This window comes from Fonsecaea erecta (genome assembly GCF_001651985.1).
Source record: "Fonsecaea erecta strain CBS 125763 chromosome Unknown Scaff4, whole genome shotgun sequence".
Lineage (NCBI taxonomy): Eukaryota > Fungi > Ascomycota > Eurotiomycetes > Chaetothyriales > Herpotrichiellaceae > Fonsecaea > Fonsecaea erecta.
Window position 1 is genome coordinate 3,382,824 of NW_017387247.1, and position 17,911 is coordinate 3,400,734.

A 17,911-nucleotide genomic window follows, 5' to 3' on the forward strand; every position below is an offset into this window, starting at 1 on the left:
CCTCGACTGATTGAAAAGACCCCACCCCGGTCGTAAGTTATGCCATAGCACAGCATGACCAAGCATGCCGTGTAGCAATCATAACTGGCTCAGAAGTTCTCGTCGTCGACTCTGTTGTCGATGCCGCCGACCCACCAGACTGCGGCGTTGATGATTTCTTTGATGACCTCCAAATCTTCCTGGTCTCGGGGTGCGTAGAGCAGAACTTGAGAGCCCTCGACGGGGCTCGGCTGGTTGGCGTTAAAGAGGCGCATGAATCGAGACCCGACGCGGCCCGACAGAGGATGTCTCTGGCCCCAACCCTTCTCGATAACCGTCTTGACGTCACTGGGGTGGAGTGCTGAGTGGATGAATCCGTCTTCAGTGTTGGCAGTGAGGATCTCTCCGTAGTACTTGGTTTCGTTGAAGACGCGGTGGCGGGCATAGAGGGAGGTGGGAGACTCAGGTTCAAAGGTCGAACGGCCGAGGTAGGTGGACTGTGGATACCGGGCCGGGATGTCGATGATGAGGCTGCGGAGGCGGTCTTCCACGTCCTTTTGTTCCCATGGGGGTAGTTGCGTCCTCTGGATGGGGCTGCTGATGCCTTCAACCTCGGGGCGAGAGCCACGGCGGTAAGGGACGCTTTCCAGGTAGCCTCGTGAAGACATGGTGACTGGGCTTGATGGAGGGCTGAGGGGGTCTGAGACGGACAGGATGTTAAGGAAGCGTTCGAAGGCTGTCTGGAGCGAGGCCTCGAGGGCTTTGCCAGGCTTTGTGGAGAGAAAGGGTTTGATGTCAAGTTTGATAAATTTCAGGAGATATGTGACGATGGTGGACCCGATCAGGATGGACGAGGCCACATAGAAGAGATTGGGTGCCCAAAGAGCTGGTGTGTGCAAGGCCATGCTGGGTAGGCTGTATTGTTACGGGATGGCCTCTGACGAGATGGAGATCTGAGTAAGTCAGGGACACGAGACCAGGACGCGGGAAATAGAGAGTGCCACGAGCTTCTTTTGTTACTGTGAAAATCACGGTCTGATCGAATGCCTGAAGTAGATGTGAACGAGTGACAACTTCTCACGGCTACCTTTATACTTTTGCCTTTCTTTCTATCGGTGGTTTCCACCACCCAAGACTCCGACCAAGGCTCGTTGGAGGAGACATGGGCGGGCTAGGACGAAGCAGAGTGGTCAGGGAATGACGCGTACCGTACTGGCTTTCCATTTTGCGTGGATTTGAAGCAAGACTGTTCAGGTGAAGAGCTTCAGATCACCCCAAAGGTTGGCACCTCAGCTACCGAAGACGGAATAAGGCTTGATGGAGACGCGTGGTTGGGCGAGCCAGATGGAAGCCATCGGCTAGGATGCATGAACTTTTGGTTTTCCGCCCAAGTGTGAAGCAGGGTGAGTGGACTGATGCCTGGCAAGCGACAACCCGGCCTATGATCTGATAAGGGGGAGATCCCTCAGGGGCAGGAGCCCAAGGGCAAAGTGTTTTACTAAGGCCAAGGCATGAAGCTGGATGGAGAGACGGCGAGTTGAAAAGAAGGATTGGTAGAGACGAGGCCATGGACGCAGGGAACACTAACTGCTTGCGTGCGCCATCGGCATGTCGGAGCTTCGGGGGTTTTCCGTCCGACACACAGAATTTCTCCGGGCATTTCTCTGACTTCCTTCATCATCGGTATTACTTCTTGAGGATGTCTGTTGCTCTCTGCGACTTGGCCACGGCCATTTTGCGAGAAGTTTTTGATGATGACACGATGCGTCGAGCGGCACAGTCATCTCCATCGCCATACAGATCTGCAAGTCCCTTCGCCGCCGTATCGTGTATGTATATATAGCAGCTTGTCAGATTGGTCCATTGGTACCCCTCTCACCCGCCCAGTCAAAAAGCCCTCGTGGCCCAGGATTGGCCCCGGCTTGTCAATAGTCTGCTTCAGCGTCCATGCTGTCGTGACCTTGATGTGAGGACATAGTACAAAAGCTTCGCTCTGAGGTTGAGTTCTAGCGATAGGACAATCCTTTGAGTAATTCACCAAGCCTTTGCTTGCCATACACGTGGCAGCCATGACTTTGCCCCGGTGTCCAAGCTCCGAATCGAGCACATATGGCTGTGGATCAAACGGTGACAACGCGGCCCGCAGACTGCCCTGACTGCAGAGCGCGGGAGATGTTCCCAATTCCATCGCATCTTCCCCAGAGAGTGCCGCCTTTCGGGAACGATCTCCATACCCACACCTCTGCTTCACGCAAATGTGGGAGCAAGGCTGCACAGGGCGTATGCCGTTCCTTGTCTTCGGCTGAATCCCGATATCCACCGACAAGATGTACTCCAGGTGGCGCTAGAGGTTTGTTGATGACCCTCTGCGGCACCCAGGCTGACCTATTTTGGGAGCACGAACCTGGTTGCAGCTTGGGGGGTTCCCCGACGTCGTCTGCATGTTCTTCAGCGTGCAGTGATAGGCAGACTGCGATGTGACTATCACGAAAACGGACTTTGTGGAGTATTCCAGGCCCGATATCTCAAAGCTGTCGAATTGATCCGTGACACCTATACCCAGGAATGCATTCGGAAGCCCCTCCGATGGAATATAACGTCGTTGCCGAGCTCGCATCAAAGCTTTGAGAAACCACGCTTGTGCACGTCCTCGCGCCGTTCGGGACGCTCAACCGAGGTATCATGTTGCGCGGCAATGCTCCCGTGAGACGGGACCTCTTCGCTTCGCAGATACTCACACAGCAGATCGAATACATCATGCATCAATGGATCCCGTGTCCGGATGTCCGCCAGTTAAGTACCAGTCAGGGGCCCCCGAAGCTGAAAGGCACATTCACTGCCTGAGAATGCCGCACATTCCTTCTCTTTCTCCTCCCTACCGAAGCAAAAGAAGTTTGTGCTTCTATATTTGACCTGCCCTAGTGACAGATCAGAGACTTGTTTCTATCTTCGACCACAGAGGCAGCGCGAGGGATTTTGCCACGGCCGGAGCGGCATCACGAGCAGCGTTGTCGTTAATCCCAGGCCCAACCATCTTTACGATAGAATGTATGTGCTTCTAGCATGTTCCATCGTCTGAACTTCCTCATTTACAGAATACATCGCTTTCCATCTTTGATCAAGTTTCTTTTCGGGGTGCGAAAAGGGTGACAGCGTTAGAGCCGAAGCCTTCTGCTTGACCAACTCTCTTTCGCAGAGCACGTCGCCCGTCGCCCGTCGCCCGTCGCAGCGGTCCTTACTCGGGACATGACAGAATGAATACACATGTGTCTGAAAGCTCCCCATTCACGACAAGCAGGTATTTCCACGGACAACATGACCATACAAAGGGCGTGCAGGCCACAGCGTTGATCTTCTCATTGGTTGCCGAGGCCGTTTTGGCAGAACACCATCCTCTCCACCGATAAGGGGGAATACTCCACTGCAAAGAGCTCGGTAGCCTTGTCGCGCTTCAGAGGCAGGCAATGACGCAGAACACTAAGTAGGCAGCCCAACTATCTGCATAAATCGCAACTCATGACGGAGACATCATTGGAACGTGAAGAGCCTCCGTACTATGTCTACCGCTGCGAATGCGAGATCAGCCACGGTCACGGCGTAGTCCTTCTCATGAGGACATTCCTGAACTACCGGTGCGGTCTACTACCACCGTGTACAGCGCCTCCTGCCCTTGGTAGAGGTCGAAGGATTCCGAGAACTGACTACTCAGCTTGTTAACTCGGCTCAACAAGGTTTCATACCTGAAAGACAACACCAAGGTTGGCATTTCAGCAACACAAGCCCAATAAGGGACGTCATGTGAACCTGCACGTGCTCTCACGTGCCTACGACTGCGGAATGTAGAAACAAGTACCTGGTACGCAGTATATAACGCCCTCATATACATACCTTTATATCCCTGCTGCCCCTCATTATTCAATCTGATTTCTCTTCCATACAATAACATGTCCCAAACAGTATAGCAATTGATATAACGACACTTCCTCCCTCCTACGCGTGCGAACTAGACGAGGGAAACGGGAGAGCATTAAAACATTAAAGGAGCTTCTTAAGTCCGAACAACATAAGTATCAAGAGGTAAAGATACGATTCTGAATCAACCATTATGAAAACGGTAGGAAGCCATCAAGGTATGGCGCGGCCTTCTACCTTACGAACGGTAAGATCATTCTAGGAGAACCCATAGCCTGGATAAGCAAGGACCCTGTCTGGAAAGAGGCTCCTATGCTCCTTCAATATCACTACGTATGATTTCCCGCAATGTTTCTGGATACCGGAACGACATCGATTACAGTTACGCCTTATGGTAGAGCCACACTATAAAGACATAAACCACTTCTGATTAGCACAGAGAGCACTAGGGTGGAAGAAATGGAAGATGTACCAAAACCCCCTCTTCCGTCGAGTTCGACTGACTTAGCACCTTCATCAATCGGGATAAAAGGGAAAGCCGAAATAACTCGCTGGGTCTTGAAAGGTGGCTCGACAGCCGAACAATCTCCTATTGGGTGATGCAGGCTGCCATGCGAGAATGATTTGCATGTGCAGAGCTTATCGTCGTAATGGCGGGGGGCCGCAGGGTAGACGACCTCCAATAATTGCGCTTCTTTCATGGTTTCCCATTCTCTATTGCACCAGTTCCTTTCCCTGCCTCTCTCTTCTGCGCCTGGTGAACGCCCTTTTTATTGTATCCATTACTCTCTCCTAATGCCTTGACGGCTGGTGTGTGTCCGTCTGCCATGGCGAGGCTCTCCAACCCTTTCGCCTTCACTCGTTGGCCTGTCACCGTCATCACGTCCGCTATTTACCTCGTCGTCATTGTTGCCCTCCTCATCATCCATACGACGGTCCCTTCTCCTCCAACTTCGCCCACTCCCATTCACGGCCTGAATCTGACCGAAGCTTGGCTGGACCTGGAGCTTCTCACCGCATCCTACCATCCTTACAACAGCCGTCGCAATGACCAGGTTCACGAGTGGCTCCTCGAACGAATCAACTCGATAGCGAATGAAAACAAGGCCTCTCCATATGTCTTCGCAGACAATACCTCCAACCTTACATTTTCTTCGGGGGAAGTGCTCTCGAGTCCCGGCGTGTCTGTCTACTTTGAGGGCACTAATATCATCGTCTATATCCCAGGAGTAGAAGATGATAAAACCGAATGGTGGCTTGACTCAGACGGAAAACCATCAAGTCGCAACGCAGTCTTGGTGAATGCACACTATGACAGTGTATCGACGGGCTTCGGCTCTACCGATGACGGCGTTGGAGTCGTCTGCGTGTTACAGCTGCTCAAATACTTTACTACACCCAGGAACAAACCAAAAAATGGAGTGGTCCTCCTCTTGAACAATGGTGAAGAAGACTTTCTCAATGGGGCAAGCGTTTTCAGTCAGCATCCCATGTCCCTGATCGTGAGCTCATTCCTGAATCTAGAAGGAGCTGGTGCAGGGGGGCGAGCTGCGCTGTTTCGAAGCACCGATGAAGCAGTCACGAAAGCCTATGCTCACTCCAAGCACCCCTTTGGCTCGTCTACTTCGGCGGATGGCTTCAATCGAGGTCTGGTCAGGAGCCAGACAGACTATGTCGTATTCAATGGCAAGCTGGGCTATCGTGGATTGGATGTTGCCTTCATTGGACCGCGGGCGAGATACCACACCGATCAAGACGATTCACGGCACACAGGGAAAGGTTCTCTCTGGCACATGCTCTCTGCGGCTGTAGCTACAACAGAAGCCCTGACATCGGCCTCACTGAAGACAAACTTGGACCCAGAGAGCAACCCTGGGAGTCCGCCACTCTGGTTTGACCTCTTCGGCCGCACGTTTGCCATCTTGAAAGCCCACACCTTTTTCGCTCTTTCGGTCACACTTCTTGTCGCTGGGCCTGTGGTAATCCTCCTCACGGTCGCCCTGCTGTATCGGGTCGACAAGTTTTATCTTTTCTCGGGGTCTCGTCCCCTTCACCACCAGAATGGAGATGAGAAGATCAAGCTTTACGGATGGCGTGGCTTTTTCCGTTTCCCGCTCATCTTGCTTGTAGCGTGTGCAGTCCCGATTGCTCTGGCATACTTGGTTTTCAAGGAAAACCAATACATTGCTCACAGCAGTGAATGGGCCGTGTGGACCATGATGATTAGCTCCTTCGTCTTTGTTGCGTGGTTCTTCTGCCGAGCTGCGGACTACACACGGCCCTCTTCACTCACCCGCGTCTACGGGTTTTCATGGATGTGGGGTGCGTGGTGGGTGCTACTTGTCGTTGCCACGGTGTTTGAAGAACATTTGCACCTTGTCGGTCTATACTTTGTCCTGGTTTACGCCGCTCTTGTATGGCTGACCACGTGGTTGGCCTTCCTAGAGTTATTTTCCTTGCCCAGGAAGTCGGTGTATTGCCAGCGCTTCATTGAAGAGGACCCCTTCCACCCGCATGCCGGTTCAGGCACGCGACAGGAAGACGCTGGGGATCGTCTGGATTCTGATGATGACAATGATGATGTGCCTACGGAAAGGTCGAGTCTCCTGCGGAGGGGATACCGCCAAGGGAGAGAAGAACCGACCCCTGACATCAAAGCCGGCAAGGACAAAACTGACGCTGTCGAAGAACCAGGTTGGAGCAAATCCCAGTGGTCGTGGTTGTGGCTTTGGCAGATGCTCATCCTTGTCCCCATCAATCTCGTCGTCGTCGGTCAGATCGGCCTCTTACTGACCGAAGGTCTACACCAGACAGGACAGGACGGAAGTTCTATGTTTCTACTATACATTATGGTGGCTGGCTGCACAATACTCCTCTTCTCCCCGCTTGTGCCCATTCTGCACCGGTTCACTTGGCAAATACCGGTGTTTCTTCTCCTCGTCTTCATCGGCACCATGGTTTACAATCTAACCGCATTCCCCTTCTCTATGAACAACAGACTGAAGCTTTTCTTTCAACAACAAGTGGACCTCGTCGGAGGGAATAACACTGTCTGCTTGACCGGCGTTACACCGTACGCTCGCCATGCCGTCAACGATATACCCAGCTCCGCCGGACAGGACATTGTCTGCACACCCGCAAACCCCTCAATTTCCGGTAATATGCAAACTTGTTCATGGGCTGGTATCCCACCCAATGTTGCCAACTCTTCCTCCACCTCTGTCTCTTCCAGGCAACAGTACGACAGTTGGCTCACCTTCAATGTCACTCGCCTCAATAACAGTGACAGTGGATACAAAGCCCGCTTCGTGCTCTTAGGGAAAAACACCCGTGCGTGCAAACTCATCTTTGAGACAGCACCGATTACGAAATTCCATGTCGCCGGGCAGGCGCCGAGAGATACACGATTTCCCCCCGTGCCCGAAAGCGGCAGCCAGGAGATCAGACTATGGAGCCGCTCGTGGGGAAGAGCTTGGACAGTGGACGTCGGTTGGGATATTCCGGCTATCAGTGCTGAAGGACCCATCGCTAACAGCACGATGTCCGGGCGAGTGGTATGTCTATGGAGTGACGTGAACAAGAATGGCGTGATACCCGCCTTTGATGAGGCGATGCACTACATCCCAGCATGGGCAGCACTCACCAAGAGAGCGGACGGACTGGTGGAAGGGTACAAGCAATTCAAGATTTGATCAACCAGGTTCTAAAAGAGGTGGATTCCAGACTCTTGGTATCAAATGAGCACAGTTACCGTAACAGAGAAAGTGAGGGGGATTGGTTCTACCTGCGTCTGTAAGCTGTACACATCTTGTTGTACTTTGGGGTCATTGGCACGAGTAACGTATCACACCTGAATTTCTTCTCCTCATTGCCAGTTACGGTGGATTCTCTGTTGGATGTATGCTGTGCGTCGAGAGGTAAGGGTGGGATCCAGAGGACACGAATGGCCTTTCTTGGCATGAATAAATCCTCATCTATGGGAATATTCTTTGGGCTTTTTGAGCCATCAAAACCACAATACATAGTACACCGTATGGTGCGTTTCAAGTCTATCAGAATTCCCCAAACGCGTAATCTCGAGTACAACTCAAGTGCAAACATCCAACCCAATGCCCCTTTTCTTCCCGCCGATCGACACATCGTCATCTTCTCGGCAAAGTTTCCGCCAGAGCTGATTTGGCATCCTTGGCTCTCTGAAGCTTCACACAATCCTGCACGACTGCCTGCCTGGCGGACCTCGGTCTTCCATACCTGTCCACCGTTGGCCATGCAATCACCTGCTCTCTTCCTCTGGTATCTTTCAGAAATCAATCATTTCTTGTCTCCTGTTCAAGCACGATCGAGTTGTGCCCGAGGGTGATCACCAAACACCGTATGGGCATGGATAGGACCCAGAGAAATGTCCAGTATCTTAGTGTACCGGTCTTCTTTTTCCCAATTTTCATCCAGGCGCTTCTTGAACGTTCCGTCCTTTGCTGGGATGTATAGGCTGAGTGTTGGGGAAATTCCGGTACAGTCCATTTTCACCCGATACTCGATTTCGATGGTTTTCTTGCCAGGCATCCCAGGGGGTGATTTCATGCTCTTGCACCCACAAATGTTGTACGTAAGCCCGACCGGGTAACGTTCAACAACCTGAATCTTCTCGGCCTCGATTGCTCTTGAAACAGCCGCATATTTTTCGGCGCCCACCACTTCAGGATGACTGCTGCTTAGAATGTCGATATCCCAATGAAACGGATATGATCCAGTTAAGCGGGTGCGACCCTCGAGAAAGAAGAGTCTTTTTGGTCCCACCAAACTCTGTCCTTGTCTGATGATCCATGCCGCACGATCGGGGAGGTATTTCCCGTCGCCTCCCCGATCCGCGTCTAACTGTCCATCTGTTTGAGATGTCGCGTCGACATGTTCCCAAGGTATGTCAACTCTGATGCCATAACTATAGCGAGCGAGGACGTCATAGAACAAGTCAGCGCGGCGCAAGGTCACTATATTCCCCATTGCAATAAGAGGGATTTCCCCACGTTCGACGAGAACGACCTGTTGTTTGGGAAATTCTTCTTTGCACTTCCGCAAAACATACGGTGGTAGAGACCCATACCCGCACAGAGCAAGGAGAGGCGAGACACCATTTGGAAACTTCTCAGCGTACTCGTCACAAGATTCTCGGATGACCTTGATGATTTCTTGGAGCCATGTGTCATAGACTGCTTTGATGAAGCCACTGCTGACCCAGAGGCCCGTATCATCGAGGATGAAGTTTGCATGCTGAGCAAACGACCTGGCATAATCCAAATCTGCTGATGAATCAATACGGGGAAGCTCAATTCGGTAATATTCTTTGCCGTTTTCGGTGATGTCAAACGATCTCTTTGCCGTTTCGAAGCCGTCTTTGATGTGCCGGAACCATTTATCTCTGGTCCAACCAAGTTCGACAAGGACAGACTCCAAGCCCCAAACGCCGAATGCTTCGCCGACATGTCGAGCCATATATTCATTCAGCTTCAGGGAACCGTGAAGTATACCCTTCTGCTTCACGATCTCTCGGAATCGGGCCGATCCATCCAGAAAGTACTTGCTAACTCCGGCCACGTCGACCGTGGCCCCCTGCATACTCATCAGCACTCATTCAATACACTCTTTGGAAAACGAGTCTGAAACGCCCGCCAGCTTCGGGGCGGACCCGGAATCTTACACCAATATCCGCGACAATCATATTGAGCGGCTCGTCTTTGTCGTCTCCCAACTCCGAGGTATTGTCGAAGTGGCACAGGGCGGCTGCAACTGCCTCGGGGACAATTGTTGTTGAGCTTGGAAGGCCGGCACGACCCAAGAGCTCCAAGAAACGGTTCTGAGTTGTTTCCCCCCAACTCATGGGGACAGATACTGCGACGTGTGACTCTTGTTTGAGGATCTTGCGAAGATTTTCCCATGCCTTACCAGAATTCTGTCGAATTTCCATTTGCTCAGCAATTCTCCCCAAGGTTTCTTGCCAAATGAATTCGAAGTAAGCAACGATGACATCTTCCGTGTTGTTGACTGTTTTTGAACCCCATTCGCCGTGCTCGGGTTGGACATATAAAACTTGTCCTTGATATTTGGTCTTGATTTTGTTGACAAGACGTTCGTGGCTTTCCCGAGTCTGTCGCATCAGCGGGTCATGCGTTCCGTTCTCACTGCCAGCGTATTCGGGGAACAGGAACAATTTCAACAGATCCACCACATCTTTGTCTCTGATTTTGCCATTTTCCAGAGCGTGGTCCACTGCGTGGCCAAACAGCATCGCACATCGTGGCTTTCTCCCAAGTGCTTCGGCGTGATAGTGGAAAATCGCAATCTTCGATGGAATACGGTGAGAGTTGTACTCTCCTGTTCCGACAGGTGTTGATTTGAGCTTGGCGCTCCCTGCCAGCAATTGGTGACCTTTGTCGGCCACTGCCACCACGGAGGTTGAATGGATAGTTCCGAAATCTATTCCAATAAGGAATGTGATACGCTTCTCACGAGTCCAAGGATAATTTTCGATATACGGTCGGTACTCTGCAAGATGACTTGGCTTGGTGGAAGGCCTCAAGGCCTGTCCGGGCACTGCGGCAGACATTCTGTTTTGAATGCAGCTCAACAAGAGATCAGAGAAGTCAAGAGTGAACACTTCAATTTCCGTGCCGGAGAATTAACTGAAGAGACAGAGGGTTTGGCATCTCCGAATTTGAAGCAGGCTATGCCTTTTCTCTTGTTTACCTTGATCTTGCGGGATGTTTGCCACAAAAACCGGCTTCCTTTGTGGAGATGATCAGAGATTTTGCCATCCAGATGGTTTTGGGCCGTTGACATGTAACAGGAAACGAAGCCTGTCGGACGCGGGTCTTGTGAGTTGGAGGCAGAGATCAAGGCAGCAGAAGCTGTGACCTTTCCAGGGCAGTGGCTTCTTCACGCTGCGTATCTACTGTTCATATCGAGGGGACACATCTGGCTGACTTCACCACATCTACCTCTCCATTTCCTCCGATATTGGAACGGCTTTGGGCCTGCCCTTCAACCACTGGTTAGCTCGCCACAGATCCTAGACATGGCTTTTTCTCCCTGCCTTCCGCGACATTGGCTCAGAGTAACACCATCGAACGCGGCCAAAGGCTGGTTGAAAAAGTTTGCTTTCGGCATTTCAATGCTGCATTGGGCCAATATGACAAAGACAAATGGGCCTGGAATGTGGCAGGGTTCCTAAACAAACAATGAAACGGCTGCCACCCGCATTTCAGGACCTGTTACTGAGGCCCACTTCCTTGAGGCCCGGACGGGTGCCAAACGGAAGGAATGCTTTGCTGTCACATGCCGCATAATTTCTCCTCGCCTGAATGGTCTTTGTTGTTTGTTGGTATATATATCCCGATCCTGATCCTGAACCCTGGGCCCAATCCGTCTGTTTTCGCACATCTGCAGAATTATCATCTCTCACGACACTCAAGATGGCGAAATCCCTCCATTGGCCACCCCTCGCTCAGAGAGCGCTACTCGAGTGGATTGATGATCAAAAAGGGCCTCAAAGCGCATTGATTCAGAACTACAAACAAGCAATCGCAGAGCTGACCAAAAGCCTGCGTACGCAATTTGGAGACCACAAATCGTTCTCCAAAGCCCTGTCGCCATCCCAGGTCGAACAAAGGATCAAGTATCTTTGGAAAGACAGACTTGGGACCTCCCAATCGTCGACCTTAGACACCTTCTACAGGGACGGCACCCACACGCTTGACTGGAACAAGCTGAGCCGCAAGCCTGTCGCTCGAGCGTACACGAAGGACGAGATTGCATCCTTGAGCACAGCGACCGCGACAGACCCCGTTGGGGCCAGTGACGGTCAAGAAATGACACGAGCGGAAAAACGTCGCCGAACAGATAACGGATCCGAAAATCGATCAGACGGCAAGGAGGAAAAGCAAGAGGCGAGGAGACGGAAGAGCCCTTCGAGTGATGTGGAAAGGGATTCAGAGTCTCAAGCTGATCGTCCTCATTCTGGGCAAACTTCGAGGTTGGCATCTCTATATGATTTTGCGGATCCCTGTCCTTGACTCAAGCCCTACTTTCAAGTTATCCGGTGGGCCCATGCTAATTCTTGTTTGGCTGGTGTGCCATAGGATCGTCCAACCAACGACACTCGAAAATGATGCGACTCGTACCACGTCCGCAGATAGTTTGGCACCCACCCAACAGGAAGAATCCCCCACCAGAGCACCAGAGCCAAGCGGCCAACACAGAAGCAACAGAAGAGATTCTCATGGTTGCACCAAATTCCGCCATAGACTTGATATCCAGGTGAGGGATGAGGCGCACAATGGAGAAAGCGACGGTCCGCGATTTGCAGCGAGCCGCACTGAGAGCATTTCTCGCGGCGCTTTCCCTAATCCAATACTTGTTGGGGCCATAGAGTCGCAGATGGAATTACTTGAGTACGAAATTCGTATGGCAATCGAATTCTATAGCCTACGGCAGGGTATACCGTCTAACCAACCAATGATCATTGACTCACGACTTCGATATCCTGGCGAATGCCGCTCTCTTTTCATGCACATGCTCGGACTCGACAGCTTTCAAGACGGGGATTGGCGCTCTGAGAGGCTCCAAGCTTTCCAGAAAGCCAAAATCGGGCTGAATGACTTTCTCCAGTCGTTGGTCGGCTGTGCTGTGACAGCGTGGTGTCTGAGAGCTCGCCTCCCCCCGGGCTTGTACTTCCAGGAACTTGGTGGAGCGATCGTCGAGAAAGTCCTCAAGCAGGGTCAGCCCTTCCTTCCCCTCCTGAGAATTGACTTGTGAGCTAATCGTCATGTCTGCAGCATTCACGTCGGAAGTCGAAGCTGAAATACGCCAGCGATTGTGGGACGAACACCTAAGCCGACACGTAATTCGCTCCGTTGACTCAGATGCGCACCACATGGCAGACATGATGTTTGCATATATCGACATGCTGATCCCCCGAGAGCCATCGCCTCGGAGGCGCGAGCATCAGGCTGACGTCTGTCGTCTAATGCCGGAGGACGAACCACCGCGGTTCATAGAGGACCTGGACCGGGCGGAGTTGCGTCGACGCCTCACCCGCGTATTCAAACTTGGATTGAACTGCAGCATCGAACTGTCAAGGCGACTGCACGAAGACTACCGCGTCAGCTGGCCCCGGTTCTTGACGCCCTATGAGCGCATAGAAGATCGGCGGCGGCAAAGGGCTCCTGCCGGTGCTGGTGGCGCCGCCGACAAAGAAACCAAGGAGCGTAAAGTCTGCCTGGCGCTCACGCCCCTTATCGAGCGAAGAACATTGGCCTATGTTGACGGCGAATGGACGGAGCTGGAGGTGGCGTGCAAGGCCACAGTGATCCCTCTATGATGCACGATTTGATAACAACACGCCCCAAGGTCGCTCGTTTCCAGATCAACTGGCCCACGGAGCAGCAGCAACAGCAGCAGCAATTCAGGACGCAATTCTTCCTTCATTGATTTGACGCATCGCCAGCCTTTTCTGGTGTCCGATCTCTTCTTGACACCTCTTCGTCCGTGGAGTCAGCCAAGGCTGCTCCCTGAGATTTATTACAAAGCAATAAACAACCTGCGTCGTCGATCTCTCGAAACAGTCACTGACCAAAAAAAAGGGATTTGGAGAAGAGAGGAAAGGAGAAGAAAAAACCCAGTGGTCGACTTGGGAAAACTTCCCCAAAAAGGGGTTCTCTCAGGTGCCCCGATAGGGACATTTAGGCTTTGTCATGTTCGTATACATGTGTTTATATATATTGTACGAGGGTGCGATAGGTAGTTGGCATGCAAATTCGAGGACGCATAGGGGGCCTGTCCTGCAGGTCGGTCGCTGAGAAGGGTTTTCTGGTCGAGGCACTGACTATACCACCACCGCGAACAACACACAATGGCGTAAATGACTATGCGTCATCATGTTGGGTAGCCACAGTCTCTTGGAAACGAGGAATAATGAGGAATAGAAGGTCTCGGGTTGCAACTGGCACTCTATTCTCTGAGAAGTAAGGCTTAATATTGATCTATCACTGCTGCTTGCCGTGATCTATCAAAACCGGTGCCCTTCACTTAAGTGAAGATACCCTAGTACAGAGTTGTGGCTGTGCTAGCCCCTATCGCCTTTGTAACCCATTGCAATGCGTGTGTGTATGTGTGTGTGTGTGTGTGTGTGTGTGTGTGTGTGTGTGTGTGTGTGTGTGTCGTCTACGCCTAGTCTAGTTCTAGTTCTAGATTGCTTATAATGATGATAGATAACATATCTCTTCTCACATCTCTGTGCTCGTCCATGTCGCCGCAAATGCGCAAAAGCTATTCCATTCTATCCACTCTCTCGTTTCGTCTCGGGGCAGACTGCCCCTGAATGGGGATCAATGAGATGGAGATGGAGATGGAGATGAACGTCCGCGACACAGAACGTACGCTATGCAAGAGACGTGCCCCGTCGAATTGGGGGGTCAATTTGAATGAAGGAATGGATGGAGCAGTGCACATCTGCTCTCTCAATCATGGGACGCCTTCCACACTAAAGGGCTGACCACCAACCGCCGAACACTGACGAAGAAGAAGATCAGGAAGAATGGGAAGAACGAACGAGGCCTATTAGTGTAACTGCGGGCCGGTTTTGTGTGAATAGGAGAACATAATCTATATTCGATTTCCCCCTTTTTCTATTTCCTTTTTTTTTTGGAATTGTCAATCCTGCTTCTATCTCACAGGAGGAGGGTGGATAATTCGTATGAGTGAGCATAGGGCCCCAGCAGCAACCGTGAACAAAGTAAAGTAAAGTAAAGTATGCAGGTATGTTATGTTATATATTACATGGCTAAAATAGTTCCTGAAAACAAACATACAGTAAGCAGTAGGTTCTAGGCATCTATCCTACTTGATGAATCTCTTTCTCCACTTGTGGCAGCATCATTCCGGCGAACTGCACAGACAAGCAGGGGAATCCAAAAACGTTGGCCATATGTTATGTCGTGCTTCCTGAGAAGCGCTGCACGACCCAGAGAGATTCGAACGAATGATTCAACCAGTCCTCCATGTGTGGTCGTCGTATTGTCGCCTCTTCCTCCTCGAGGAACCCCCCACCTTACCGGCGTGCTACAGCTGGATTCTTGGACAGTTGCTTTGTGTCACAGCACATATCACATCTCGTATTACTAGGGTGATGAAATCGGGCCTGGACACACCCTTCACACGCAGGGAGGCACACGCAGGGAGGGCTGAATGCGATGTCTGAACGCAGACCCCACTGGGGCTGCTTTGTCGACCGCACACAGATGCACAGCATTCTCTACCTTGGGTTGTCTGGATGCGCCCAGGGTTCCCACTGGTCGACAAGCAGAAGTACAAGAAGACGAAGAAAGAAGGAGAAGAAGAAGAACAACGGGAAGGACGGTGGGTTGCCCTGGTTTGTGATAAGTTCTGCCCATTGTGAGCGATCAATGGTTTTTGTGTATGAGACGAGTCTACACATCAGATAGTTATGCCTTCCGCCTGTTCACGGGCATCCTCCGAACTCGAGTGTGCCCAGTAATCGCTCTAGAATCGCTTGATCATCTGCGGTGTAATAGAAATATCCACTCCTTCAGCAATCTCCGTGTCACTATAGATACCTCTTTTAGGGATCGTGAAGAAAGGTAAGTCCCTCGATGGGGCCGCTCCGTACGCCATAGTCTCCTCGAAAGTCTTTTGTGGATCACCGTCCTCGTCAATGTTTCGTTCCCATACCTCCCATGATATCTTGGTCTCTCCGATTATCTTAGCGTCGTCGAACCAGATCATACCCGCTACCTCATCTTTCCGAAGATTCTTTTAGGGGTCGATGGGTAGTCGAGTCGGGCTTTTGAATTTTGGTGTTTCCGTCATTTTGACCACAATCACTCGTTCGATATGGGATTTCCGTTCATGTAGAGCGGTACGAGACTTCGGAGGTTTGGGAGAGTTTGAGACTTGCCCGCTTCGACGATAGTGTGAGGTCTACTATCGTTCTAACTCTTCTTCCATCTGATACACAAGTCGGGCTGCTTTTGTGATGACTCGTCTTCTCTCGTAAAAGTGCAAATAGCTGGACTCGCCCTGCTCAAGCTCTGCTCTTCCTTGCATTGGCGATCGAAGGTCTCCCGCAGCGCGCGCCTAGTCGATTGGTGCTTGATGTTAGGCATGGCTGATATTCCCACCCCACGCGCAGGACAGCCCTTCACTGGGTATCAAGCTCAATTTGATGAACACTTGCGCTGTTTCAAAGGGATTTGGGTGAACCGACAACCCTATAGGCGGTTTCGAAATTGGTGTGTGTATATATATACGAGGTATAGAGATAGGTAGATTGAAAAGTCTGGACAGCCGTCTCACTGTGGTGGGAGCTACCTCGGACATTGGAGTCCTGTGTGTACACCGCGAATCAGCATCGAGGATGGACGAGGTGAAATGGACGGGATCGTGCTCGTGAGCACTTGTGTCGGCAGTCTTTGCGTCTGGAGGCCTCGTTGTCTTGCCGATCGTTGTGTGTTTTTTGGGTAATACAGGGTGGAACAACTTAGATTCTTCCCGAGTTCAGGCAGGGAGCCGCGAAAACAGCGCTGCAATTGCCCCTGAGGATGATGTGACGTCGGTAGCAGTCGACATTTAGATAGTGTTCCTGTTCATGGGTCTCAGACCCGCATTGAGATATTGATGCCGTGGACAGGTCGAAGGAGAACAAGAGGGCGCCAGAGACTCTTTGCTTTGGGGCATTTTGTTAAGCCATGGCAACCATCTACCGTGCAGACGGCGCCGGAACCCCACCGTTTTGCAACGATAGGCTTGTCAGAGACATTTTTCTAGGTACAGTGTCCAGTCAAACAGCAGAAAGGCTAGTCTTGAATGATAAATGGCATAAAGAGGTGGAGGTCGGTGCAGACATGAAACACTGTGATTGAAGACTCTTGAAGAGACCCGGGCCCATGGTTGGCACTCGGCCCCCAAGAAGGATCGCCAGAAGAATGAGGTCAATGTGTGTGTCTTGTTGCTAATGCTTGGAGATACCAGTGTTTGATTTTGCGAATCCACCTTTTAACCCTGGCCTTCGGTCGAGGTCGTAAATAAGAGAGGCATGTTGAAGGAATAGTCCTCGGGAAAAGATCAAGATAGAGCCTTTATACCCTGAGAAAGACGAGCAATATGGCGTCAGTGTCGATGTCGGTGAAGGGTCCTTATGGGGTGTGTCTCATCATCCCCCGTGCCGGTTGCGTTATGAACGGAACCATACAAGAGATATCAAGCAAACAACATGGTCGAACAAGCAGGACAGGCAAGTGTATCATGACAAGAGGAGTCCTGCAACAGGTCTCCAGTCAACGTATGACTCCACCGCCTCCATCGCCTCCTCGCAGGCCCCTGGAGACACCGAACCTGCTCTTATCCCCACCACTAGTGACATTACCTGCAGAAGCACCCACAGACTCTGGAACGACCGGAGTGCTGTCTACCTCAACAGCTCCAGCAATTTTCATCTGGGCCATTTGACCTCCTCCTACTGCTGCTGCTGCTGCCGCCATCGACTCCCTTCTTCCTGCAGTTATCCCTGGTCTTGCGGCTAGTCCTCTCCACCGATTGGAGTCTTCCCCGTCCAAAACACAATCTTCTGCAGGATCTTCCGTGCCGACATATCGCCCCTGGTCGTTTTTCGCGTAATATTTCAGATATTCTCTCCTCGTGACCTGGCGAATGCTGATGTTGACTTGTCTGGTCGAAAGGGGCTGAGAACTTGGCGGCTTATGGTGGAAGAATCCCCAACGACGCTGGAGTATCCCTTCTGTCATTGGCTGTTTGCTCGATATTCCCTCGTGCTTAAATGGATGTCTGGCTTGTAAGGCATCCAGATCCAGCACTGGCACCGTAATCAAGGTCTCGTCGGTATACTCAGGAGGCCTGAGGACGGGACGATACATGGGTCCACCTTGAGAGCCGTAGGCGCTAGGACTGACTCCGCTCACCGAAGCGGCAATTGCATCCCAACTTCCCATAT

The 17,911-nt window shown here is 51.5% G+C and overlaps 4 protein-coding genes across 4 annotated transcripts; 2 read left to right on the forward strand and 2 right to left on the reverse strand.

The window, feature by feature from the left end:
• Window positions 1-89: 89 nt before the first annotated feature.
• On the reverse strand, window positions 90-884 carry AYL99_05985 (hypothetical protein; the record flags this gene model as incomplete). The annotated part of the gene is made up of 1 exon (XM_018837495.1): window positions 90-884. The coding sequence occupies one exon, from the start codon at window positions 882-884 to the stop codon at window positions 90-92; it is 795 nt and encodes a 264-aa protein (XP_018694348.1).
• Window positions 885-4,718: 3,834 nt separating this feature from the next.
• On the forward strand, window positions 4,719-7,583 carry AYL99_05986 (hypothetical protein; the record flags this gene model as incomplete). Its single annotated transcript, XM_018837496.1, has 1 exon — window positions 4,719-7,583. One exon carries the CDS (start codon window positions 4,719-4,721, stop codon window positions 7,581-7,583), a length of 2,865 nt encoding a protein of 954 aa, XP_018694349.1.
• A 637-nt stretch (window positions 7,584-8,220) lies between these two features.
• AYL99_05987 (hypothetical protein) lies at window positions 8,221-10,492 on the reverse strand (the record flags this gene model as incomplete). The annotated part of the gene is made up of 2 exons (XM_018837497.1): window positions 8,221-9,498; window positions 9,587-10,492. 2 exons carry the CDS (start codon window positions 10,490-10,492, stop codon window positions 8,221-8,223), a joined length of 2,184 nt encoding a protein of 727 aa, XP_018694350.1.
• Window positions 10,493-11,357: 865 nt separating this feature from the next.
• AYL99_05988 (hypothetical protein) lies at window positions 11,358-13,264 on the forward strand (the record flags this gene model as incomplete). The annotated part of the gene is made up of 3 exons (XM_018837498.1): window positions 11,358-11,917; window positions 12,024-12,661; window positions 12,720-13,264. The coding sequence occupies 3 exons, from the start codon at window positions 11,358-11,360 to the stop codon at window positions 13,262-13,264; spliced, it is 1,743 nt and encodes a 580-aa protein (XP_018694351.1).
• Between the last annotated feature and the right edge of the window lie 4,647 nt (window positions 13,265-17,911).